We start from the raw sequence: 27,932 nt of genomic DNA on the forward strand, positions 1-27,932 counted from the left end.
TTAACCACTTTCCCTCAGTTACTAGTAACCAGGACTGACACCAAGCCGAAACAGGTCACCACTAATGTATTAGAAAACTGACAGGAAAGGTTAATGTTGTGACCCCGCCATTCAAACAGACAATATCGTAGTATATTTGGAGACAATCGAATCTACTCTTCCCTCATCCCCCACTAACCCCCTGATCACCTGACAACACTACTTTCTTTTTTTTTTTTTTATTCCCTCTGCTCCTTGTTTTTTTTTTTTGTTTTTTTTTTGTTTTTTTTTTTTTTATATCCATGTATGATTACATGAGATTAGCCTTTAAAACAAATAAACGAAAAAAGTTAAACAAGTGTATTCAATTTTCAACTGGCCGGGTGGAAACAAACTACATGACCTTTGACATGACATGTGTCTTTCTGGAATCTGGCGACGTGTCTCCAATCACGTCAAAGTCTGTCGCGCGGTACCCCGTCCCCCTCCTCTCCATCCATCCACCCATCCACGAACTCCGCGAAGCTAGCGCGCATATAGTCATCCTCTTCCCCATTCCCCATTTCTCTCTCTCCTCCTCCTCTCATCCCCTTTCTCGCCAAACTGTCTTGTGGCTGGCGAACGGCCGTGGAGGAGGTGAGGGGGTGGTGCAGGCGCCCGCGCGCGCGTGTGTGTGTTCCTCCGTCGCACGCACGCACACGCCGCGGTAGGGGAACCCCGGCACGCACGCACACACAAAAGCGGTCGTGACGGCGCGAGTCGGGGAAGAGATCCACCCAGAAGCCGGTGGCTTGATGCTTCCCCCTTACTTTCATTCTGGTCCGACAGCCGCTCGTGAGATGGCATGGTGGCGGCGTTGTTCTCCATCACCGGCCGCATGGTCACGTTCCTAATGGATTTCGGTCGCCTCGTCAGCCCCTCGGTAAAACTCTTTAGTTTGATCATATCTCGGTTGTGACCCACCAAGTTTGAGAGAGAAAAAAAAAAAAAAAGGAAAGAAAGGAGAAACAAAATTTTCAAACACAGCGTCCGAGAGGCATACGCAGTGCGTCGTCGCCGCAAGTTGTGTTCACTTTCTCGGAAATGACGTGAGGGTTGTACATGTGTGTGTGTCTCACCTGTGGATGTCACGTTTACTTACTGCGGACGTGACACGTAGATGAGGACACCAGGAACCTTTGGGCTTTCTACTAACGAATTTGTGTATGTGAGGGTTTATTTTTCCTTCGTTTTAACCCTATGGGCTTTCTGAAGTTTTCTGTCGATTTATTTTCATCGTCATCTGCTGCAAACCGTACCAAGATTTTCGTCGTCTGCTGGACCGAACCGTGAGTTTTCCTCCCACATTTTTCTTTTGAATCCTGCGTTGGGCTTTCAGTTTACGTAACAATATTTACAAACGTGGGAGGATCAACCTTGCCGTACCTGTTTTTAACTGTGACAAACTAAATAAACGGAATCTACACATAATTACTGTGTAGCTTGGAAATTCATTTGATCTGCGACGGGTCAGAGGAGGTCACGAGGCGGCCGCCAGGAACAGTTTCAACGGACGCTGTGTTTGAAACAGACTTTTACATGATTTTTGCGGAGCTGGTGTTCAGTTGATGTTCAGTGATGCTCCCTACAGCTTCATTCCCGCAGTTGACGGCGATAACGATCCAGCTCGTTCGATGAGCCTCGTGCTCGTGGCACGTGACCAACGAGATCAGTGATCGACGTGAAAGGACGCTCGCAAGGTGAGTTCGAAATCATCTTTTTCTGTCTACATCATCAATCACCCTTCATCTTCTCTCGTCGTTCCATTCTGTCAATCTAACCTTCCTTGTTTGTTTTCATCAATCGCAATGTTTACTCAGTGAAACATTTTAAAGAAAGCATTTTTTAAAATTTTTTTCTCGGACCGTGATTTTGTCAGTTGAATACAAAAGCCGAAGATGGAAAGAGAGAGAGAGAGAGGAGAGAGATAAAAGTTTCCTTTACCCGTCTTGCAGCAATCGATTACGGGATGACAGGTCCTGCCAGTGTGATTACCAGGTATTGTAATTACAATGGCGACCTGCAGGCAGGATGCACAGGTAGAGTTCTGGCGAAAATTAGTGAGGTGGGCGACACAATAACATCTCATTCATTTCTGTTAAGGAGAGAAAGAGGCAAACGCCAGCAACTCTTAATTACATACCACGCTCGACTAATTTATATTTAAAGTCTGTTGTTGTGGCTCTCCCTCCAAACCCCGATGGAGAGATAAGCGAAATTACATTCGATTGTAGGAGATGTTTGTTTATGTGTGTCTCTGTTTGTGTGTGTGTGTGTGCGCGCGTTGTTGTGTTGTCCTCGGACAATCGTGAGTATTTTTATGTATGGGATGAAGTTACCAACACAACCAAAGAGTCTGTTGCTACAAACATTATTCACACAAGACCTTAATCCGATCTGGTGATTAAACTTAAGCAATCTCACTGTCTAATGAGTCATCTGCACTCAACAAATATAATCGCAGTAATATGCAAGCTTGTGTCCACTATCACCGTGTTTCTCTTGTTTACATGATGGGTCAGAAGAATGAAAAAAAAAAAACAACCTCTGCTTTCTAGATTGACTTTGCCAGAACTTAAATTTACTGATAAAATTACACCGAACGCTGGAAATTCGCCAATTAGCTAGAAGTTTCAAATCGATACCCGACATTTTTTTGAGTGTTACTGGGTATTTGTGTTCTCCATGTCCAGGGATCTTATTGGCAGGACTGCGAGATGAAGAAGAAAATTGGTTTCAGTTTTACCTGACCTTTGTGTTAGAGGATGTTACTGTAAAAGTTACCTGTACTGGTATCTGTTTCAAACACAGTCCCCTGGCCTTTTCCCCGACGGGTGGTTGTTTGTGGCCGTGTCCTTTTTCACCTGCTACTTGATTACTGTTCAATCATTTGATACCTGAGGTAACTACACAAGACTCTGATCGGTTCGTTTATTATTCTCTCAAGAAACTTTCGTTTCATATTCTCATTGCCTGCAGAAATATATATTTAATGCAAGGAAAAGCCAGAGGTTATTGTCTGTTTTTGCTGGGCTAAAGGTAAATTAGAAAATTTTTTAGTTGACCGGATTTAGGTATTACAAGATAAACAGTTTTAAAAAAAGTTGTCGACGTTTCATGAGTACAGATTGCCCTTTGAATCATCTGAATTGTATATTATGTACATTTTAAAAAATTCTATAACTTATTCCTAGTGAATTATTTTTTATATTATTACTTTAGACTTCTGCGGATAATTGGTGAAGTGCAACTAGCCATGTTTCAGAAAAAATCTTACACTGTTTGAACTTGTCACACTCAAAGAGGATAAACAGGTGTTTTTCAGCAGCTGCAACTGCTGATGAAATCAGAGTATCAAGATATGATTAAATGTCATTTGATAGATGATGATGTAAGACATATCGGGGGTGTATTTTTGTGGCGGTTTTTTTTTATTTTTTGGTTTGTTTGTTTTGTTTTTTGTGCTATAACATGTACACACACACACAAGCACAGAGGAGATATCAAACAGTATGAAACGGAGATGGAAGGGGTGTCAGGGGAGAGCAGAGAGTGCTGATGCCGGGCTGCTTTTATGAAAATAACCTTTGGTGTTTAGCTACATCAAAGCAATTTCCGCTCGCTGGAGTATGGCCTAAAAGGGGCGAACTCCGAGCCTCCACACACAAGGTGTCTGGTATGGAGTACTTGAAGCCTCCACACACAAGGTGTCTGGCTGCGAGAGGTTGATGTGGAGGGGAGAGCACTTGGCTTTGTTGGCAGTCGGCGGCTACAAGAATAAGAAGAGCATCTGCAAAGAAGAAAAAGAATAACTTATATTGACGACTGCAACCGTACTGTTGATCTTTCTCTTCTGCTTACTCTCGTGTCTACGTCTCATAGATGTGTGTGGAATTAGAAAAATACAGAGTATCGACAAGTAAAAAGGTATTGTTGATATTTGTCTTCATTCTCATGATAACGATTATTTCTAGAGCGTACTTCCTCTCCGTCAAGCCGCGCCCAAGGCGCTTTACATACAAGAATACACATAAAATAAAATAATGAAAAATAATGTACCAGTGGGAACATGGTCATTAATTTAGGAATACAGGAAGTATAAGTGGTTAAGATGCAATCGAGATAATTAATGGACAAAGAAGTTGTGTGCAGTCCCACTCATGTACACACAGACATCCAAAATTTAAACAGCGAGAAATGTACTGACAAAGCACAAAGCAGAACAAGAGAAATGTAATCAGACCCAAAAGATTTAATTTGGAGACTAAATAAAGGTTATAGTTCAATGGTTAGTGTTAGCCATGTAGCAAGCGCCTAATGATTCCTTGTGGACCTGGTCCCAGAGTACCAAACGGATTTAACAATTCTTTATATGCTAATGTCCAGTTGAAACCAAAGTAAAACCAGGCAGGAGTTGAGCACGCACATATAATACATATAATTCTTAAAGTGTATTTCCTGTTCAGGCAGTAATAGCTAGGGTCTTGAGATATGGAAACGAGGCACAGGAGCTGGTTTCCAGCGTCGCACGCACAGAAGTCATCTGGTTTGGAGGGGGAGAGGTGGAGAAGCAGACACAGAAAGGGGGGAAAAGGGAACAATTCAATAATACGTGTCAAGTCACAAAACATGCTGACGCCACTGCTGTAGAAAATCAGGTTGTGATGAGGTCTGGGGGACGCAGATGTTAGAGGAGGGAGTATGCCTGTTAGATGGATCTGCCGCCGCCGGGAGAAAAGGGCGTGGCAGCGGGTCAATGGCAGTCTACCACGGGTATTATCTATCTCGGGTTCTTTGAGAAAATGTGATAGCCTTACTCGCCAGGCGCGCCGCCAGGGTCCTCGTAATGTGACGTGAACAGTGTGCAGTGGCACTGGGTACGTGTGGGTAGCGTGACCTCGTGCACTCGGGGCACCGCAGCTGCGTGCGTCTGTGTGTTTGTGTGCTTGTATAGGCGTGTGTGTCTGTGTACACAGTCTTACAGTCGGGGAAATGACAGTAAAAGACCAGCAGACTGAGAGAAAGAAATTTTCTATTTTCTTATTAATGTCTGGTCATCGGTCGTTATCATCAGGGAACATTAATCACGGTAAACAGATTCACAATAGCATCAGAAGGCAGACCACCGCTGTATGGTAATCAAACCCCAGGAGATAAAGATTGTTTGTTGGCAGGGGGCGACTCTACTGACATTATTAGTGACAACAGGGGACATAAAGAAACAGAAATATTTCAGTCTTTTCAATTGTATTTCTGGAGAAAAAAAAGGCAAAATCAGAGAGAGAGAGACAGAAATAAATGAATGAAAGAGGGATTCGGGTGGGTGGGTGATAAAGTCCAGGTGTGTTAGTTTTGCTGTACAGTAGCATTGTTCACAGATACAAGACGCACGTGTCTTGTCAGTGAGTAAGGTTCAGACATTCAGGACCCGACACACGGTCATCCCGCTCGGGGGATTAAAAGTAAGCAATCGCACTGTGTGCATGCTGCGCCATTCCCTGGGCCCTCCCGCCGCAGCACGCGCTGTCCTCCGTCTAACTGGCTTTGCGCAGCCATGGCTTCGTGACAGGGAGCTGTAGAAGAGCAGCCACCCGAGTGTCCATTTCCGTCGTAGACATTTTTTTCTGTTCGTTCTATTTGCAAGCGAGCGCCTCTCTGAGTGAGGTGGTGTGGGTTTCCTGCAGACGACCTCCTACAAGTCTGTGAACTTTCCAGGTCACTCGTTGACCTCCACGAATTGCACGCGCACGTAAGAGGACTGGGAAATGTTCACATGGCGAATTCGCATCTCCGAGGTTGTTTCCGAACATCTGCTTCTGGTAACTGAGGTCACGTGAAGCAGAGACGGAGGGAGAGGATAAGAGGCAGAGAGAATGTGTGTTTAAGGTGGGTGGGATGGCAGCTATTTCTGGACCCGTGTTCAAGGCGAGACGTTTCAATTTTCGCTGCATTTACGTTTGTGACACTGGCAGCTTAGTTCACTTCATGATAGAGCAGTGTTCAAGCCCGGAGGGTCTCCGGTCAGGTGGCTGCTTGATTTAACTGAAAACGGCTTTCGCCTTCCGGCGATTTCGCACTAAGTAGGATGATGAAAAAGGAAACACCGGAGAAACGCATTCGACGGCTAAGCTAGTATATCCAAAGAAAACATTTTTTTTCCGATACGGAGTTCGAACACGGAACCCTCCGGTTCTTAATGCATTTCGTCAGAAAAAAAAACTGCATTTTTACAGATCCCGGGGTAGCGAAATTATTCACAATAAATGAGAAACTTTGGGGTCATTATTGCCGGAACAATATTTAGTTTCGCAGATCTCGAGTAAATCAGGGTATAGTGACATTTATGCTTCTTTACTATCGATCACAATTTTTTCATTCAACATTAGTGTGTGTTTCTTTATTTTTATTTTTAGTGACCTCATGTCTTAGTCTTCCTGAGTTTCTGTAAAAACTTAGTGATATGAATAAGCAAAGTCAGATGAAGCTACGCGCTCTAATCTTGACAACAATAACTGTTTAAGAAAAAGCTAACTTTGAATAATGTACTGAAACGGTCAAAGGTCAGGTGAGATAATCTCTGGAGTAATCTACTTTGTATAATATACGGGCAGCGGCGAAAGGGAACATGAGATAATCTCTGGAGTAATCTCTTGCGCGCCTCTTTAGTGTCCGGACAAATCCCGTCCAGGAAGCTCAGACACCGCGCCATCTGTAGGGAGATCTGACAGAAGGGGAGGTAAATGCTTACGCTTTTCTAGTTGCTGGTGGAAGGGGAAAGAAGCAGACGTGAGTCGTAGCCATTCAATTTGCAGCTTCCGGTTTCTGCGCGGATTGGGGAAATGGGGATATACAGCATCTGTAGGAGAAGGAAAAACAAAATGTCCGACAAGAGCGGCAGTAAACTTCGCCACCAAATAACAAAACCAATTAGGAGCTGAAAATCAAAACCAGTTTGAATAGTTCTGTACTATCAAATCCACCCGCATTGCAGAAGAGTTGTCCTCGATGCTCTGAGGTTGTCTTGGGTTTACATTCCGCGCCATTCTAGTGTAAGATAGAAGCTTGTTAAGTAAGTGCATCGTACGTACATTATACAAACAATTCGTCAGTGCATAATAAATAATACAAACAAACACACTTGTTCACGTTTTTATTATGCTACCAGGATTATTTATGTCGCGTTTGAGTTTTATTGCTTCCGGCCTGTCCGCAGGTAAGGCTGCAAGGATCCTTCCTGTCCCTAAAAAAACTACATCACGTGGACATTACCAACGCCATGCAAGCTCTCCAGACAAACAAACAAATGGGTCAGTTAATAACGGAAAGCACTGCGGGCAACTAAAAATAGCCCAAAAATAATAAAAAAAAGTGAGGATGCGTCACACGAGAAACCTTGTCTCTGTCGTCTGCAGCTGCTTATTTTTGGCAGCAGACAGATATTTTAGTCCAACAAAAACTCCACCCACAGCTGTGGATGCTAAAAACAGAGCTGAGAGTGAGCACCGAGCAGCCTCGTTGACCGTCAGTCCTTTCCATGTGAGGAGACTTGGAGGACTTCACTGGTTCACCTCCCAACCATCTCCTCCCCACTCTTGAACACACTTGATCCCTCCTCGTCAGGCGGGGCTGACGTCATTTCCGGCTTTCCGTCCTGCTGCGCACGGTGCGAAATAATTGCCGTAGGAGTCTGCGTCTGACCGGAAGACGTGCTGCATTCATTACATTCATAATGCACGTGCATTTGTTGTCCTGGAAATGACGAAGGAAGGAGACAGGACGGCGGGTAGGTAAGGAAACAGTGTCGATGATGTGATGGAAGATTAGCAGTGACACTGCATGTCGAGGTGGGATAGTAGGGTGGTAATGAGAGTCACAGGATGTTTCTCTGCATGTCATTCGTCAGTCTAAAGTCCCTGTTTCTTCTTCTTCTCTATTCCTTCTGTCTATCTCTTTCGTCGACCTCCCCTCTCCTCTCTTTCCCTGTTACTTGCATATGCCTACATTAATATATGTGAACAAGGTGTGTGTCTATATTTCTCTCTATTATCATGTAAATACTTGGTCAACCGTTTATTTGTCCGGTAAAGAAGGACCTTTAGGCAGTCCCAACAAAGTCTCGGTCAGCTGACAAACTAACAGCTCAGCTCCGGGAACTTCCGGCTTCCTGGACAGACGGTGGACTAATTCTCTCCACGTGGTCCGGCATCCATTGATTGTGATTTGAGCGAGGGCCATGGGGTCAGATCGAAGGGCGGTGGAAGGGACCTGCCTGCAGAACGTGATGCCAATCGGGGATGTCTCGAGAGCCGCCATCCCGAGTCTTGTCTCTCCGTCATGGACCGGTCAGACGACGATAAAGGTGTAGGCTTGTGTTTCAAAGTGCTGTTTCTCCGAGGCTAACATCTCTCGGTTAGTCTGTAAGTTGTCAAAGAGACAGTAGCAGACAAGGTAAAGGGTTTGTATTGACAGGTTCACGCGGGTCATCAATACCCGGCGAGGCTATGTTGAAAAGTCGTTAGACGATGGTGATTTGCCGCGAGGAAAGCTAAGTGACGGTTTTTCTTGTTCTAATTGTCGTTCTCGTCTTGCACGCATTAAATTCCCGTCTACTTCAGTAGTTTCTCGCTCTCTTCTTTCTTCTCTCTCTCTTAGTGCGTATGTCTTAACATGTGTTTATACGTTTCTTTCACAAACACACGCGCGCGCATACGTATACACACAAGCACAACACAATCGCTCACTCACAAAGAAACACACATGGACACACACACACACACGTATATACGCACACACGCATGCGCACAAGCACACACACACACACACCTCCCTAATTCTTTCCCCATTCCATCTCTTTTTTCACCCAGCGCACACATTTATTTGAAAATACAATTTCGTAAATCTTCGTCCGATCGTTAGAGACGCTTTTTCAGCCTGTCAAATAATAACTAAAAATTTAATCCACATGATTTACATTTTACGAGACTTTTTCAAAGCCGAGGTAATGGACGTGGGGAAAAAAAAACATCAGCGGTCTGAGTCAAGAAAACTAGAGACAGACAACGGAGGAGATTGAATGAGGCATTTTACAGGCACACTGACAGAAATCACGCAGCAGAATGGATAAAAATAGAAAAATTATCAGATTATTGAACAAAAGAGTTTGCATAACAAAGCGAGCTCCAACAGGATGGTGCAGGACATTTTCTGAAGGCTTTCGTGCTAAATGTAATCTCATGGCGAGTCCCGGAAACAGTTTACATCGTCCCCTGTTGCTAATCACAGCCAAGTATTAGAGGGGTGGCTGCCGTTCAAGGGGTGGACCAGAGGTCAGAGGTGAAACAAAATGGGGAGTCGGGAGCGTTCAGAATGATCTGGTGAATGCAGTGGGCGGACGCTGGGCTGGGAGCTGTTCCGGTAGAGATAAAGACTGCAGGACAACATGCTGGGAGAACCTGGTACAACATGGATGGTGGACATATTTATGCGAGACAGGTTGCAGACGTGAGGTGGACGTAAAAGTCACGTGACAGACGAGAACTAAATCTCGTTTTCCTACTTATCTGGGCGAATATACGCATAACATCCTTAATTTTGTCTTACACTTTTTAATGTAACAAACTAAAATATAAATACACAAAAAATATACAGAATAAAAATTTAAACTTAGATGTATCTTTTTAAAGAATAATAAATAGAGTGAAACAAAATATTTTTTTTATTTACTACAGCGGCATTACAAACTTAGAACAAATTCCACAACTGCATACTTATTGACAAGTCTTCCAACTCAGTAGAAAAAATATTTGCATCTCAGTTATCGACAAGGTCGTCAAGCGACTTGCTCACTGCCCGCTATTGCAATAGCCGTCAGTATTATGCAGTAAATACCCGGATGTAACATGAGGATAATCTAGCGAGTACATGGCCGAAGGAACCACAAAGACACGCAAAACGAATATGAACAAACCACTAGACTCAAGCCAAACCAAGGACATTCAAAGCCATGCGGAATTATTCCCCTTCCACTCTCCATAATCGCCATTCATACCCTTCCTTCCATGGGCTGTTCATTTATATGGCGATGCGGAGTGCCTGTGCGGCTAACATGTCTCCGGAGAGTCTGGCCGACACTTAGTAACAAGGGTATGGATGGAGATATGGGAGGGAGGAGAGGAAGTTCGTGGTGGGTTCAGTGGTCATTTAACGTCACCGAAGGAAGACGACGCATCTGGATTTGGCAAACGTCTGCACAATCCCGCACTTCTTATCTCCAGGTAACCGCCACGGCGGTTCTAAATGACCGCCATAAGAGCGGAGCCGTTAGCGTGGTTATTACTCATCATACCTCTCTTCCCAAGGCTGCAGAACCACTCAGAAACGCGTCAGGGGCCGTTAGGACAAAGCTGACGTGTCCCTTATCTGGGGTCCGTATCCGTTGGCGGCAGGTACAGTGGGGTCGCGTACCTGACACGGCCCAGGCTCAGCGTCTTATCGGCTGTTTTCATAGTTCTGTCCTTTAACAGCCCATGATGATCGTGGGCTACCCGTATGTCACGCTACTCTAACCCGTATGTTTGCTGTTATGATCGGAAATGCGTCACGAGATTGAGGAGGGTAAGGGAGGGAGAGGAAGATAGTTAAGAGCAAAGTTTGAACACAAAATGAGATAAAGTTAGTGAAACGCATGGCGTGGGCATTGTAGAATAAATTGAGAACAGTAGATGTGATTACCTTGTAAACATGCAAATACCCAAATCAAACAGGGTTAGTTTCTTAGTTTATTGAATTCTGCCGAGAAAGAAGAGAATTTTTGTGCATACCTCTCACGGAATATTTTTAAGTATTTCAGAATTCTACGATGTCTTAGTCTCCTATTTCAATCCCCCTTTTCCTTTCATCTGTATTTACTTTTTCTTTTTTTTATGTTCAGTCAACTTTAAAAGTCTAGTACGGTGCAAACCGCTTTTTGACCACTACACCGAGCTCAGTGTGAAATACTATTTTCCCAAGTGGGAATAGAACTTCTCTCCGTTCTCCATACCCGTCTACAAATATTTCTGTGTACCAGACGATGTCAAAGCCGTGACACCACGGTTGACCATGCCTAATCTCCATATCGTCTAACTGTCATTGGCTAAATCCTTGACAACGTAAATGTTATCTGTCATTCGGACCTCATTTCTCTTGGTAATTGTGTTGACCAGTAGTCTGACAACGATAGTGGAGCATTCACCCTGATCTGTACTGAGCTCTACTCAGCTTCGTACCATAGAAGACTTAAATGCCACCCCTAATATTAATGCCACCCAGTCGCAGTTTCGCCATGCTTCTCTGCCACTTTAGAGAATTCCGTTTCAGTCGGGAAATTTTATGTCCTTGTGTTTCGGCCTCTCCCTCCGTTTTGCACTCGTGATGCAAGCCAGACAGTATCAAATCGGGATTTGATAAGAATTTCTGGATTTTCAACCGCCACTTTATGTTCTGTTTATGCTCCTTTTCACAAAAACTCTGAAGGTTCTGTATCAGGGAGGATTGTGTGTCATACCTGCCATGAAACTAAACGTCAGACATCTTTCTCAGCTCAGGCCAGTAAAATCCGTTGAAGCGATTATCAGTAAAAGACCGGAGTCACGTAACGGGAATAACTGACATAACTCGCATGTCCAGTTAAGATATATATATATATAAATATAAACTAGACATTTTCGCGTGATTCCACGCGAGAGACAGATTTAGGAGAGGAGGGTGAAGGGAAGAGGTTGGCGGTACGCAATAATTAGTTGATGATGCCGGGTATCAAGATTTCCCCGGAGATAGCTAATGGATTAACCAATGTCAGGTGTGTTTACAAAAGGTGCAGCACGGATCGAACGATGGTGAACGTTAACGTCAACGTGAAAATTACGTGGAGGAGCGGCCATTAAATGAACATCTATCCTCCATCCATCCTGCGGAAACACGTCAGACACTTGTGAACTGTTTGCGTTTGCGAGAGAGAGAGAGGGAGGGAGCTGAGCCTGTAATTCTCTCCACGTGTTTTTTTTTTCTCTGACCGTTTGACTGTCTGCCTTGTGGGCTGGTGGTTGATAGATTGGTCAGGGATATTTGGTGTTGAATGTGATACTTGTATTTATTGTCTATGCTGCAAAGTAGGGAATCATGGACGTGTATAGGATGATGTCTGTCTGCCGAGACCAACGCTTAGCCTCTAGCGAAGTTCTCCGCTATTAGTCTCGGCGAGCCTTAACAATGAATGTGACTAAACCGGAAGTTTTGTAGTAGCATGCCTCGTTTTAGTAGTTAATCGTCTGCCAGCAGTCCAGTAATGCAATTCGTGATAGGAATACTTGCTATGTATTTTATGTGACTAAGACAGCGATGTATTTATCTTTATTGTCTTTTTGTGTGTGAAGGGTTTCTATTATGGGAATACATGCACATCTCTCGTCTACTCTCTCTTCTGTATTTTTCGAACACCACGATGGAGATCATTGCTTTTCTTTCCCGTCTGTCCTCTGCTTTTCATTATCGTGGTTACCCAGGGTGGGCATTATCTTTCCCCCATCCAATCCCCTTTATCTCTTTCTCTCCCCTCTTCCATAGAAGAGTCTGCTTGTTGTCTGTCACTATCATTTTACCATAGTTATTAGCCATTTCCTCTTCTCTCTCTCCGTATCTCCTATATATATATATCCTTCTCTTACCTTCCACCCACCCCACAAGATACCCTACCTGACATCGTCCAGCCCCACCCAATATTTACCCCGTCAGTACCACAGTGTTCTCTGTAGATGTCTAGACCTGATTGCTGAGTTGTCCATAACATCTTTCTTTTCCATCTTCCTAATTACCTCCCCACACTTGACAGCGTTTGTAGCTGTCTGCAATCATACAGCGATGCTGGCTGATGATTGAGTTTTCGGCTTTCGCCACAGTGGGATGAACAGCTTCCATCTCTGTATTAACGAGTCGGAGGAAGTCCCACCTGTGGAGGACCTACTTGGCTTAGTGCTGAAGGTCTCCGAGGACTGTGACATTGCAGGCAATTTGTCGTCGCTCCCCTCATCGCTGTGATTGTCTTAACACTGCTCTCAGAAATCACTGTGTTACGTCACTCGAGTACACTTCCTGTTCAGGCACATCAGTACTTTCATTGACCTGGGATTATTTTTGAGGAACCTATAACGAGAGAGGAACGGAGGGACATTTACCAGTTGCTTCCTTTCTTTCCCCAGATTTTGGTCTTCCAGGTTGGGAGGTTTGGTTTCAGGGTAGGTGAGAGCAACCCCAAGATATTTCGATCCCTCTAAGCTGACTGTGCGTCTCCCTTGGTGACATCTTCACTAGCAATAATTCCACAATTCGCGTGGAAACAAGGAGCTGGTGCCGGGATACCAGACAAGGTCAAGAATGGTCAACACGCTTGTCAAGCGGAGAGCAGACTTGTGGCTTGTCGGCAGTCTGGGCTGAACGACCCGAGTGAAGAAAGCAGATAGAGAGAAAGACTCACATTTTGGCAGAACGAACAGTGCTCTCATTTATAAAAAGAACTCTGTCAGCCATTTCACAGCAAAAGATTTCATCTTAAAAGCTCCAGAAACTCTGCAGCAGATTGCAAAACATTTTACATCTCGAAAGTAAACAAACGCAGTAACTTCAGTACTCGATGTAAAAATGTAGGCAAGTGATACTACAAAGACATGATAATAACAAGCTCTGTGATACTTGTTTACATTTCTCGCAGAAGCTCAAAACAAAAAAGATGAAAGGCTTTTCCTGAAGTGATGTGTCACTAGGATTTACTAGAATTTAGTGCAGCTCGGCAAGGATTTAATTAGTGCATCTCGGCCTTCTGAATGTACATCTTTGTGAGGCGCACATCAAAGAAACCGTTGTTAGTGGAAATATTCATTTTTGATGTTCCATTTCTTAGATGTTTGTCTAAATTTTTTTCACCATCTGAGTTCTTCTAGTTTTGTATTATCTGCGTGACAGTTGCTGGCAACAAACAAACCATCCTGCCTCAACTCCGATGAATTCCAAATCTTTGATTTCATCCCCACCCTTTACCTGTGTATTTTCGATCTTCATTAGTCCAGCTATCTGAATAAGTGTCGTGACTGTGAGAGAGAGAGACACAGGGAGAGAGATTGGGAGGGGTGGGATGGAGAGAGTTCCTTAAGAAATGTTTTTAATTGGACGCTCGGGTAACGAGGCCGACTGTCGAGACATTTTCTACCCGACATTACTCCATGTTATATGTCAAGGTAGTCTTCCCAATTCGTGCTGTTGCTTGTCTCTCGAAGATCATACGATGATGTTATTCAATATCTCCTTGTATTTGTAAAAAAAACTCCGACAGCAACTAAACCAGGATTTTATTACAGAAACACTCGTTATAACGAATCGTTTGGAGGAAAGGCAAAGATTTTCTCTGCCTCTCTGACTATTTATCTGCTTTCTTTGTATTTGTCTCTATTATTTTTATTGTTTATGTATATTTAGTTTGTCTGCCTGTCGCTCTTGTTTAATCGTAGATAAAGATAAAAATGTTAATTACTTTGCGTGCTATATGTTATAGCAAGAGCAGGTCGTGTCGAAGCCTCGACAAATCTTCACCGTTCTTCTAAAATCAGTAGGAGTATTCCTTTCGATAATGGCTTCTTCTTGGACAACTTCGTTATCTGAGATGGCACTGATGACAAAGAGAGAAAGAAATAAAGTGGGAGGGTTTGGGTAGGAGGTTATGGGGAGTATGCGGGCTAGTTTTCAGGAGTGAAAGATGGAAGAGCGAGGGAGTTGCTTGGCGAATAACACCACATCAGTTTTATCTCCCCGTTTCTCTCCAAACGTTGTGCCTCCACTCTCTCCCCTCCCACACACACACTACTAATTCGGTTAGTGAACGAGAGCTGTCAACCTAGCGAGGGGAGATAAGATAAAATATATAGAACACACTGATGACAAAAAATGTATAAAATTATGAAAGTTCTCTTTATTTTTCCTCTTCATTATTCCCTCTGCAATGCTGTATGTCTGATAGTAACATCAGTTCACTCATTTCATTTGTAACAACGCGCAGGTTGGGTGAATATGCTTTCTTCGTAAAACGTTCTCTCCCCCTCCTACCCTATTCGTTCCCCTTTCATCACTCTTTCCTCCGTCTTTTTCCTCTTTTCACCTCTCTTCTCTACCTCCCTCTCTTCTTTCCCCATCTCTCATTTAATTTTAACTTTCTTGAATTAGCACACACACACACAAACAAACAAACACTCGCACACATGAATGCAAAGATAGGACAGGACCGCCCCACCATGGCTGTTCACCAGTACGACCAGTCGTCACGCAGCATGGCGCTCGAGCAGCGCTCACCCATTAGCGCCCGGTCGACGCGAGGTCTGCAACTTTCCACGATAAAATCGGTTCCGACTGGAAGGACGCCCCACCCTCGGCGATGGCAAGCAGCGAAGATGTTCCACAACGTTCGCCTGCGCCTCTTCCTGGCCCTGACAGGTCGTTGAAGTGACGGCGGTGTCGAAGCAGCCGGCGATGCATCAACGTTGGCCGCTTTGGCGAATGTCATGATCAATGAAGTGGTGTATGACGAAGCAGGGTTTGCTCAATGCAGTGAATAGCTTGCACTCGAGTCTGTCCTGGTTTTGAAGCCAGAAATAACATTTTTTCAAAACCAAATGGCTACTTTGCGAAGACAACTCTTATCTCTCCTACCCTGTTATCGCTATCGTTCACTGATGTGCTGAAAGGATCGCTTTCAAACAAATATTTTTAAAAAATAGCTACCAAAGCGATAATGGTTGGTAGGCATCTTTTATAGACTGTCTTTGATTACGAATTCTGTCACAGGCTGTGAGCGAGGTTTTTTTTCTCCTCATCTGTCTCTCTCTTATAAACTCACGAAATTAGTTTTTTGTGATAGACTGTATATAGAAAGGCATTTAATTCTGGATATCTGAACACCTACTTGAAGATTACCTTTCGTAAACAATTGAATAATGTCAAGGATTATGTTACGATTATGTCCAGGATTGGTTTATGCTATTACGTCTGCTGACGAAGAAATGGAAGAAGCTGAGTTTATGGCAATGTTTATCTGTGTTCGTTGCAGCAGATGCATAATAAAATACGAATCCCATGTTTTATTTTTTCATGTAAGAAGGAAGAACATAATTAAGGTTGCATGTTTACTTGCCTTTGTTGGAAAAAACAAAACACAAATCTTTACAAAGTCACTTCCGGCTTAGTGTTTGTCCGGGTTGAGATGTTTTTAATAGGTCGTTAGGAAGTCGTAAGAATTGTGGGATACGAAGAAAGAGAGTAGAAAAGAGAATGAAATCCCTGGAAAACGGATTCCTTTAACGAATGTCGCCTTATGTGGTACTGAGAGGTCCAACATCCTGTGTCATCTTTATACCCTCCCCAAATTCAACAGGTCTGTGTGGTCTTCTGTGTAACTTTCCCTGCGTGGTGTCGCTGACCTCTCCCCGCCTCAAACATCGTTAACAAGTCGGTAGGAGGGCAGCGACCGTACGCCTTCAAGTCCTTGCTAATAGCCAGCGCAAATACCTCCCGCCGATGCGGCTGGTCCAATCCGCCTGCTAAACTTTGTCTTTTATCTTTGCAGACGTTGCGGGGAGACCGATGCGAGCCAGGGAGACAGCCACCACCGGGGAGACCAGACGGCAGATGAGACGTGTGCGCATGTCGCGAATGCAGATCGCACGAGACCGCCTGCCGAAGACGTGGCCGATGAGATTGGCGAGGTGGAGGACGCAAGACGTCTGGCTCTGAGCCGCCGCTGCTGTTGCAGCTGCTGCTGGAAGTGGCGTTAAACGGTTCTGGAGCGCCATCACCTCCTCCAACCACCTGCCTGAACCTCCCTTCCTTCCGCCAATGTATACACTTCAAAGCACAGGCTTCGACAAAATAATTCCTTTTCTCTCCAGACTAGAACTGCTTCTGTTTTGAACTTTCGACCGGATTCATTTGAATTTTTTAACTGTTTACAGTCGAGACGGCTTAAAGTCTTTCATCTTCTCGGCAAGTCCATGTTAGTTTTGTGTCTTTTTCACGCTTCGTTTGAAAACCAAGCTCGCTGTTTTGTGGAAAAACGTTTCAATGCTTTTTGTTGTGGCTGTCAGAAACAAGCAAAGCACGGACAAGCCTATTCCGATTATACACTTTGTTGAGTCTGTGTTTTCAATCAATATCGATTCTCCTCACCACTCCATCAGCGCTGTGGGACTTTCACTTGGAGCTGTATGAAAGAAAATATGTACGTTTTAACAGCAAAGAGGCTCTTGACCCTTTCACGTTTGACCGAAAGGATTCGCGTGGGAATAGACTTAAACCCAAGGGCTCCTTGGCGAATCCTCATGAATTTAACGTGTCGGCGAAATGCTTGCCTCCCCTTGACTCTACTTATGGATATTTGAACGCGCAAGGAAGTGGGGGGCTGTTCAACACTCTGTCTCGAGAGGAGGCAGCGGAACTTTTAGAGCGCGACAACAAAACTAATTGTCCTTCAAACGCCCGCCGACCCTCCTAATGGAAAAGAGGTGACCTGAAAAGAAGAATCTTGGGGAAAAGACAAGGCAGAGGGGACAGAACTCTCTTCACGTACTAGGCTTGCTTCCACTGCCAACGACCTCTACTGCTGCAATGTAATACTGCACTTGTCCCCTAAGGGTGTTTCGCAAAGTTCCTTACGCGCAGCTTTTTCTTCTTTATTCATTTTTGCCTACAGGGAGGACTTTGAGAATTTAGTTTTGTCGAACGTTTCACGAGGGAAACGAAGTGAAGAAGTGGCTAATCAATAGCCCAGGACATCCTTCGACCTCGCGAGTAATGGATGTGTCGAGGTGGATTGTGGCGAGCGGTGACAATGGCCTAGTTGCTGGGTCTTGTCCGGCCGGAGTTCTACATTCTTGGAAGACGCTTCATGCTTGGCAAATCGAGTGAGGTCGTTCCTGCGTGAGAGAACTTGAGGTGAGAAGTGTTTGTGCCACGGACTCGTCACGCATCAAGATAAATCACCCACCCACCCACATCTTCTTTGTTGTGTTTGTTTGTCACTCTGCAGTAATCATACTGTATAACGGTTCATGGTAACATAGTTATCGTAGCTAGAGTCGATGAAGTCATTTGGAAACTATTACTTGAAAACTGAGCGCGCACGTGCAGGCCGGACGGAAACAAGGGAGTGAAAAAAGGAAGGCAAGAAACGTGAGACAAGAGAAATAACTGGTCGTAGGCGAGAGAGAACAAACGTCCCGTGGGGCTGACTGAGAAAGAAAACATATCTGTCATTGTAACGTGGGGGTGGCTGCGTTGGAAGTTAACTATGGAGATCCTGGCCCGTTACAGACCAGGACACGTTCTGTTGATCCTTCACCTTCTTGCCCTTTGCATGATCTCCGTGACATCGCAGAACAAAGAACTAAGTTACACTATCTTCGAAGAGCGGCCAGTCCCAGACACGGTGGGCAACGTGGCGCGGGATTCGAACGCCTCTATCCCTGTTGGCACTGACGTGTTCAATACCCTCCGCTACCGCATCTTGCTACAGCCGGACACCAACAGCAAACTATTCTCTGTCGGAAACACCACCGGCATTCTACTGACGGCCGCGCGCATCGACCGCGAGAGCCTGTGCCACTTCTCCGAGAAGTGTCGTCTGCTCGTCTACGTCGCCATTCAGCAGAATAACGGTCCTTTCTTCATCACCGTCAAGGTGAACGTCAACGTACGCGACATCAACGACAACGACCCGCAGTTCCCGCAAGCCTCCATGACCGTCCCCATCCGCGAGAACTCCGCCATCGGTGTCACCATCGACATCACGCCGGCAGTGGACCTGGATGTCGGAGAGAACACGATCCAGGACTACACGCTGGTCACCTCGGATCCCACTGTCTTCACCCTGGATGTAAGTGTTGGTAGTGGTGATGGTGGTAGTGGTGATGGTGGTAGTGGTGGTGGTGCTGGTGGTGGTACAAGCGTTCCAAGTTGATATAGCATGCGCAACAAAGCAATCTTATATTCGCTTTTTCTAGATGGCTGCGATGGCTAATCGCTATTTTCAGCTCATAGAGAAAGATTGTCAACAGATTAAACGTTAAAAAAAGCTGTCTTTAGAGCAAAATGAAACTGAGAATGCGGAAAGAAAACAAAATTAAGTAAAAATAAATCCCTGTAAGGCACAAATGTTCTCGCACACATTCTAATACACCTTCACAAAAAAATGCAAATTATCAGACTCTAATCTAGTTTTAATTTCTGTGTCTTGATAACGAATAATTTTTTTGTCTTTCATTTAGGCCTCAAATGAAATTTTAATTTTGAAATATGATACGGGGTATTACTGAACTGCATGCATCCTTAATGAATAAGACCCATTTTTTATCGTTTTCAAAAGGCCACGAAACAAGGATGAGCAAAGTATGTTTTGTGGAAAAACTTACATACCGATTGCACTAAGATATCTGTTTCTGTAACGATCTGAAATAGTTTAAAGGTCTTCAATCTGTTTTGATACTTTCCTGAAGATCTTTTGAAATATGTTAGTCTTTTGAAGGTATTAGGTACTCTTGTTAGTCATCTGAAGGTCTTCTGTAATCTTATTTGTCCGCAGACGGTTGACAAAATTTTTTTATTCGAAGGCCTTAACTCTGAAATCTGTCTTTTGAATCCCAGATATCTTTCATTTTTATTTGTCTCTCGTAGGTATCCCGTGATCTTGATGGCAGCCTGGTGCCCAATCTGATCGTGAACTCACAGCTGGACCGAGAGACGAAGGACTTCTACTCTCTTGTCATTCAAGCCGTGGACGGAGGAGTGCAGCCCAGGAGTGGAGTGCTGACCCTCAACATCACCGTAGAGGACGACAACGACAACCCTCCGGTGTTCGAACACTCGCAGTATAATGTCTCGGTGAACGAGACCCTAGCGCCGCGGTCGGTGATCACCTCTGTGTTGGCGAGTGACCGGGACATTGGGTTCAATGGAGAGGTTGGTGCCCGAGCTCCAATTGGTTTTCTCTCTTTCTTCAGGAACACATACAAACACACACACATAGAGGGAACTCTGGGTGAAGAACTGAAAGGAAAACAGAAAAATACATTTTAAAGTTCTGGAAATGCTAGAGATAACTCGAATGGAGGGGTGTGTGCGGTTACTTGTTTTGTGAATCATTAAAAATTCTTTGTACTAAAGCAATGTGTAATTAGTATTCTTGGTAGCTACAGTGAAGGCAAACATGATCATATACAAATATCAAACACAACAAACATGTAAAACAAGATGATTCTCTCGCCAGTATTATACAAATCCATTTGGCGGCATTACTTTTCTTTCTGTCCTCCGTCTTGTTCGCTACTGCTTTAGCTCTCGTTAGGCCATGCCAAATCACCAACACTAACACAACACTGACACATTTAACAGGACTTGCAGGCTCAGCCTATCATTCTCTCTCTCTCACACACACACATAGCATGTCGGCACATATTGCAGCCTTAAATTCATTTGTCAGCATAGCTTTCCTTTTGGTCACAACAGGTTCGCTACCGCTTCAGCTCTCGCCAGCCTGAGGAAAACGCCAACGCCTTCGGCATCGATGAGTCGACTGGCGAAATCATGTCTATGCAGGACCTGACGAACCTGCAAGGTCGCACCCTTCGCCTGATAGTAGAAGCTGTCGACAGGGGAGCAAAGCCCCTAAAAGCGCAGGCCGTGGTAAATGTGTACGTTGCCGACGCCGTCAACAATCCACCCAGCATCCGCCTGACCACCATCTCCGGCGCCAACATCTCGCTGGTGAAAGAGAACGCGAAGCCTGGCTACGTTGTGGCCCACTTCATCGTCGTCGATGTAGATTCGGGTACCAACGGCATCGTCAGCTGCTCGTCCAGCAGGGGCAACTTCGCGCTTCAGAAACTGGTGGAGAACGAGTACAAGTAACCCTCGTTGGACAGCTGGACCGCGAGACACGGGACCGCTACGACGTGCAGGTCAAGTGTTGGGACTTCGGACGGCCGTCACTGTCGTCGGCTGTGCCATTTACCATCATTGTGGAGGACGTTAACGACAACCCGCCAGTCTTCGCGCGACCTTTGTATCGCCGGAACGTCACTGAAGAACAGGGACCTGACATCCTGTTAAAGGTGTCGGCAACTGACCGCGACGAGGGGACAACGGACGGGTATCCTATCGCCTGTGGAATGTGACATCTTTCTTGTCCTCGCTCATCTCTGTGATGCCCAACACAGGGGAAATCCTGGCTAGGACCTCATTCGACCGCGAGCTTTACCGCACGGTAGACTTCACGGTGCTGGCCGAGGACCACGGAAATCCTAAGCTGACGGCGCATACCAGGGTCATCCTGGACATCATCGATATCAACGACCGTAAACCCAGTGTCCCAGTTGGTTATACGTTGCAGGTGATGGAGAACCAGCCCTCGGGGACTGTGGTTGGCACAATTAAATCCATTGACGAGGACGAGGGGAAGAACGGGATGGTGGATTATCGTCTCCTTGCTGACAACGACGTCGCGCATTACTTCCAGGTCGATCGCACAGGAGTCGTGCGCACGCGCGTGGAGTTCGACAGGGAGACACGAGACCACTATGAGTTGTCTGTCCTAGCCACGGACAACGGGGAACCCAAGAACGAGAATGTGCTAAGTGTTGGGGTGGAGATCACTGACCAGAATGACAGCCCCCCGCGCTTCCTCCGACCCAACGAAACCTCTAGCAACGTCAACATCTCCTCCGGCATCCCGGCCAAGACAGTCATCTTCCTGGCCAAGGCCACGGACGCTGACCTGGGAGTCAACGCACAACTGGACTTCGACTTCGCGGGAGATGGATACGGGACGTTCATCATCAACCGTTCGACGGGGGCGGTAGCCACGGCACGGGAGTTGCAGCCGCGGGATGCCGGCACCTACACGCTGGTTTTGGTGGCCAGCGACCGAGGAATCGACTCCCGCTCGGCCGTCACCACTCTTACGGTCGTTGTCGTGGCTGAGAATGGTACGATGATGGCCTCAGGGCAGGTCAACGAGGACCACATTATAGTTGTTGTAGTGCTCGTGTGCCTGACGGTCCTAACCGCCGCCTGCGTCACGGCCATCCTTCTCCGACTGCGGCACTCTGATAGCCGCGAGCGCCATCCTCCGCCTACCAAAGCGGCAGCCTACCACCTGCGGGAGGTCAAAGGTTCTGGCTCGAACCTCAGCAGCTTAGGAGGAGTGGGAGGAGGCGGTGGCGGCTGCGGAGGGGCGGACAGTGATGGTGACAGCAGCCGGGGACGACGCGGGAGTCCCCCAAACGAGAAGGCCTCCTGGGGTGGATACGATGCGGTCAAAGGTCACGGGGTCGGTGTGGAGGAAACCGGCGCACCTGACATGGGACGCGATTCTGACGACGATCTCATCCTCTTTAAACTCCAGCTCGCCGAGCAGTACAAGGAACGGGATCTCTACTTAGCTAAGGTAAGGAAACGTGACTCTACTTCCCTAATTATTTATACTTATAACATGAGTATATTTTTACATTGCTATGAGTCATATACCTCTGACCCTTAATAACTTTTCTCCTTTCCCATAGAAATAATAAAAAGTTTTCCACGATTTGTCTTTCTTACAGTCCTGAACGTTCTTTGTTAAATTTTTAATTAGGAAAAAAGAAGGATTAGTCGCCGCCGCTGGTGACCAAAACTTTCTGTTTATAAATTATGTAATGCTTATTAAGCTAAAGTTTTATGAACGGTGACCGAAAGAGGAATGAGCACAGCTTTTAAGCTTATGGTTGGTAGAAATCACGAGTAATGTGAGTAGAAGGCGTGAGTGCCGAATGACTTTCTTCTCCCTGGTTTGAAAAAGTGCTGTGCTTAGCTACATCACCAGATCCTTTCAATGTCTTGTGAAATTTAGTTTTTGAGCTTTCATTCAGTTTTACGGAGTTACAAGTTTTCTTGTCTTGATTCAAGGAAACATTTTTTTTAGAAAATATATTGCAGCGTCTGTAGGATTTTTCCGTAGAATTAGTTCTTCGTCTTCAGGGCTTTTGCTTTACAAATGTATTCACTTTTTTATTTCATCAATGTTTCTTTCAATTCTTTCTCTCTGTGTGTGAGTTTTTCGTACACATTCTCTCTTAATCGCACTCACAGCTAAAGTCAACCCAACGCTCATTTGCAAGCACAGAAGTGAACATAAATGTTGTTGCGCAGTTTAGTTATCTCATTTTCTGGTGTCCCATACCTTGTGTAACTTTGTAAGAGTGTTTTGCCAGACATTTGTCATCCAACTCGCTTGTTTTATCCGATGAGAGGAGAAAAACTCATCGCCATGTAGAAAACTTGTCTACGTCACACGGCCATCCCGCACTTTTTTCTCATCCGTTCGCCCTCGTTATCAGCTTTGTTAAATTTCTCGGCTTTTATGTCAGTAAAACGAGCCGTATAAGCCAGACAACAAAATACTACGACAAATGTTTGTTTTTCATTTCTTCTTCATCTTCGCCATTAGAACGGTCATGTTGTGGAATCAGTGGAACGGCTCTCGCAGAATATGTCCCCCTGAGTCTTAAAAAGAAAAATCGGGAGAGAAAGATGATCCAGCAGAAGAGCTCATCATCTTTACTGGGTATCATCTCGGATAGCATCGTGTTCAAACAAGTGTTGTTTGCCTTAGATCTTAGTATTTTCTGAAGCAAGCAAAATTGAAGCCGCTATTTTCATAAAAGGAAACATTTTGGGGCACGCGTCAATCTGGGAAAATGCTCCTTACTTCTGAGATTTCCAACAGTCGCTGGACGAGACATCGCTTTGGCCGAGACTAAGTGGTCAGTCATTACCTCCAGTGCAGTATCAACATTGATCTTTTTCTTCTTTTTCTTCTTCCTTTCTTTCTGCCAGACACAGTGCGAATATTACACTTTTATATAGGCAGTTCTTGGAGGGAAGAGGCGGTCACAAGATTCTTTTTGTGGCTTGAAGCTTTTCATGAGCTCTCAGCCGAAAGAAGCCCGAGAAACAAATAGACGCGTCGAGCGAACGAAGATTGGAACAGTTCTTAGACCTCAGACAGAGGGTTAATTTAAAAATAAAACCGTTGTCAGTCTGTGGTCCTAAAGAAATGGTCACACAATACCTTTCACGTCTTACGATAATTTAACTGTAAAATTGAAAAAAGAACCCATTTTAGGGTTTTATGAGTGGCTATTTCCTTGCTGATTTTCTTTTGTAAACCAAGGGACTGCCAGAAATGTTGCTTTCGCATCTTATGTCTTTTTCTAAGTTTCATTACTTCTGAAATTTGTGTAACTTTCTTCATTCTTACTACAATGACTGACATGTCCTTTGTCTCGTTTTCGGTTATGGCTCGTGTGTGTGACGTAGCTTTGGGTCATGTGACTCCCTAACAGTAGTGCTGTGCTTTATTAAATGTCTAGTGCGTGCAATTTTTAATGACAAGGATCGAGGTAAGTACAAAGATACTATTCCCCAAAATAAAGGTGAAAACATACTTTTGTTCTCGAGATACATGCTCACAAACATTACCATTTCTTAGAAAGAGTTCAAAATCGTGACAAATGTACACAGATATGCCTTATTGACATATAGCCCTAAATGTACCATTGAACTTCCTTTGACAATGTAAAAGTATTTATGACATCTGTCTTTCTGTGATTTTCCTGAGCATTGAAGAGCTTAAAAAGACTGTATTGGACAAGCTCGTTTAATAGTGAGTAAGCTTCTCAGTTTCCTCAATGATGACAACTCTTATTCTAACCATACAGGATTCAGATATAAAATGATTATAACCTTTCATAGAATGAGTTTGAAGGAGAAAGAGAGATAGAGAGAAGCTCACATTAGATTTACTTGTAATGCTCTTTCCTTCCTAGACACGTCGATGTTGATAATTTTATGAGTGACGACGGAAATTACTAAGGTGTCGAATTGATATTTTATTGCATTTGATAGCATTTTAAATGATGACAACAATAATTTTCCAGTTGGAGGCGAGTTCATTGCACTCAGTGATGATGATATGATGGTGATGGTGTAGTTGCAGCGTAGCCTATCACACAGCGGTGAACCATCAGCGAGGACGGGGACTTTACTACGGATCGTTTAGGAAATACAGGGACTGAGAGTGGCTTTAGACGGCGAACATATTAACAGAATCACTAGGAAAATAATACTCAAAGAAGACGTTAAAGCGTACCCTCCCAATCCTGCTTGACTCTTTCATTCACCGGGGAATCTGCAATACTTAATGAGTTTCGCCACATCGAGGACGCCGCAGGACCGAGGGGTCGATATTCCTAATTTGACTGACTCAAACCATACGAAAATCTCCTCCATCAGTCTCTAGGCAAAGACAAATATTTGCACCGCACTGTAGCTGACAATCCTCAGACAGCCCAGACGTCTGCAAACGGAACGCAATGTGCTTCCGGTTGGAGAAATCTGGCGCCATTTGAAGACGCGAACAGCCATTTGGAAACGCCGCCATCCTTTGCGTCAACAGAAGCAGATGCCAAACTTGGAGGCTTTCCTTTTGGAAAGGTTACAGTACACCCATGCCTTCATTAGACAGCTTTCAAATCTTGCACTTTCGCTTCCACCACTGTCGATCTCAGAAACGAAATTGATTTTTCTTCGTCGTAGTCGTCATCTGCTTCTTTCGTGGTGAAGAGGAGTTCCTGGACAACGTCTTTCTTTAGTCCTGCGAAATTTGTTTTTGAGTTAGTATTTAATTTTCTGTTTCCTTGTCAGAATGACGCCAGTAAGCCATATGAGATGGATTGTAAAGATGGTGCAGGTGCAGTAGTAACCAGTTTGACCGTTTGGCCTACGTTTCTAAGGATACTTGTTAACCAAGGGCTTTATTGGTCGAGATGTCTGAACATTACATTGTAACTCAAAGCATGTCCTTAGGTCTTTTCAGGACATGCTTGCATAAAAAGCCATGCATGCAAATAAACAAATGTCTGCACAAATACACATATTCAATGGAATGTACAACTGAACGACTGCCAATCGTCGTTCATTCCATAACATTAGCCCTCGGCAACCGCCGAGATAAACAATTTACACCAACTCCCAGTTTGATAGAAAATTCCACGGAAGCTTCCTTCATATGGGATCACTAACTTCGCAGCCTTCAGCGATTAATCCTCTTTATTATTTTTTTATTTTAGACGCACGGTCGCATGTATTGGATTATCCTGCTATGTCTTTGTTAGTCTGTATGTACAAAAAAAGATAAAGCATATCTGTTAATTGTGTCGAGACCATTCATCAATCAAAAGTAAATATGCCCTCACTTATTATTATTATTAAGCCATACACACTTGCATGACATAAAAATGACTGTCTAGCCGAGAACTTACTAGTAGGTCCTGACTTCAGGGTTGCCTGCGGCCAAGAATGGATGCTCACTACGCCCTTATTTAAGTTGCCAGCTAAAGGGTTAGAACCTCCGCTAATCTCCCTCCCGATGCTCATACCCATAAAGTACTGTTTTAATAAGAAGGCCAGCGAAGCGGAATCTCCTGGGCACGTAAACTGTCTGCCTGCTGGTGAAGCCAAGCGTCGGACGATGCTGATGTCTGAGGCGATGACAAAATCCGGACCAGACCGCCCTGACTATACGGAATGCTAATGTGCGATTCAGAAGACGCGGGCCAACCGGGGGGAAATTAGTAAGGCGGAGCTGGCTGTATTAACCGTGTAGTAGGTTTCGTGACGGTTCAAAGGTCCTGTGAAGAACTATCAAAGCCTTCCGTGTCTGGGACAAGATGGAACGAGGAAGGATAGGATGGTGAAGCGACAAGTACAGAGTGTTGTGTGGGGGGTGTGCGTGTGCGCGCGTGTCTGTGTGATTGTTGGATGAATCCTAGCACAGTGTTTTATAGCCCTCGACGAGGTTGGCATTGCTGTAGACGTTGTTGATGATTTGCCAGTAAACCATCCAGTAGTCCAGTAAGTGCATACAGAACATGTGTGGAGTGGAACAACACTGCAGACATGCATAACTACAGGAACAAGCAGATAACCCTGGGTTTGAGACCTGTACCGGGATGTTGACAATCAGATGAACTCCAGGCTGGACGAGTTTATTGAAGTATTATTGAAAATGACCAATCCTGGTTGATTTTGCAAGTATACAGAAATCAGGTCTTCCAGAAGTAGAGGATGATCCTCAGTCTATTTTGGATGATACAGTGCCTGCTGACGACAGCATAGATGACTCGTGTCAGTCCTGCTTTACCTAAGGGATCATTTTTGCTAAACCATTCTAGACACGTTGATAAGAATCTCATCAAACCTCAATATCGTGGACGAAATGAAGAATAAAACTAGGGAAGATTATATTCATTGTGGAAGTATATTCACATCTCAAAACCTCTCACCAGCCGAACGCATCTATGAGCAGGAAATGACAGTCGAAGGTTCTCGAACCTCTGCCATGAAGCTCTTTCTTTGAACTAATTGGGCAGTTCCAGATGGTGGCTGGGCTCTCGCAGGTACTTGAGGATCTTCAGTGCATTGTTATGCCGGTCTTGTGGCCGGGTTCCCTGCTATTGATCAACTCGCCCGTCCACCGAGTGGTATCGCCGCGTACAGTCCCAAGTCTGAGGACAAATTTGATAATAGTACTTAATTGAGAGGGAGGTTGGTCTTCGAGTGTCAGGCAAAAGCGAGGATAGAGAGAAATCGAATGTACATAAATCAGTGCAACCTTTAGTTGTCTTTCTCAGGCGCTCATCAAATAACCGATGTCTGTCAGTTCCTTCCTGTCTGTTTCGCATGCGTGTCTGTCTGTTGTTGTCTTTATATTTTTATTTTTATTTACTACTCGATTTATAAAAGAAAAG

The 27,932-nt window shown here is 44.7% G+C and overlaps 1 protein-coding gene across 1 annotated transcript in view; it reads left to right on the forward strand.

Moving 5' to 3' along the window:
- The first annotated feature begins 317 nt into the window (after window positions 1–317).
- The window catches only part of LOC112577104 (protocadherin gamma-C5-like), a 47,752-nt gene continuing 20,137 nt past the window's right edge, over window positions 318–27,932 (forward strand). Inside the window, 6 exon segments of the mRNA XM_025260053.1 lie at window positions 318–1,718; window positions 16,661–18,964; window positions 19,762–20,046; window positions 20,593–20,988; window positions 20,991–21,216; window positions 21,219–22,531. Of these exon segments, the coding sequence (XP_025115838.1) occupies window positions 18,380–18,964; window positions 19,762–20,046; window positions 20,593–20,988; window positions 20,991–21,216; window positions 21,219–22,531 (2,805 nt within the window). The 5' untranslated portion in view covers window positions 318–1,718; window positions 16,661–18,379.

This window comes from Pomacea canaliculata, linkage group LG12 (genome assembly GCF_003073045.1).
Source record: "Pomacea canaliculata isolate SZHN2017 linkage group LG12, ASM307304v1, whole genome shotgun sequence".
NCBI lineage: Eukaryota > Metazoa > Mollusca > Gastropoda > Architaenioglossa > Ampullariidae > Pomacea > Pomacea canaliculata.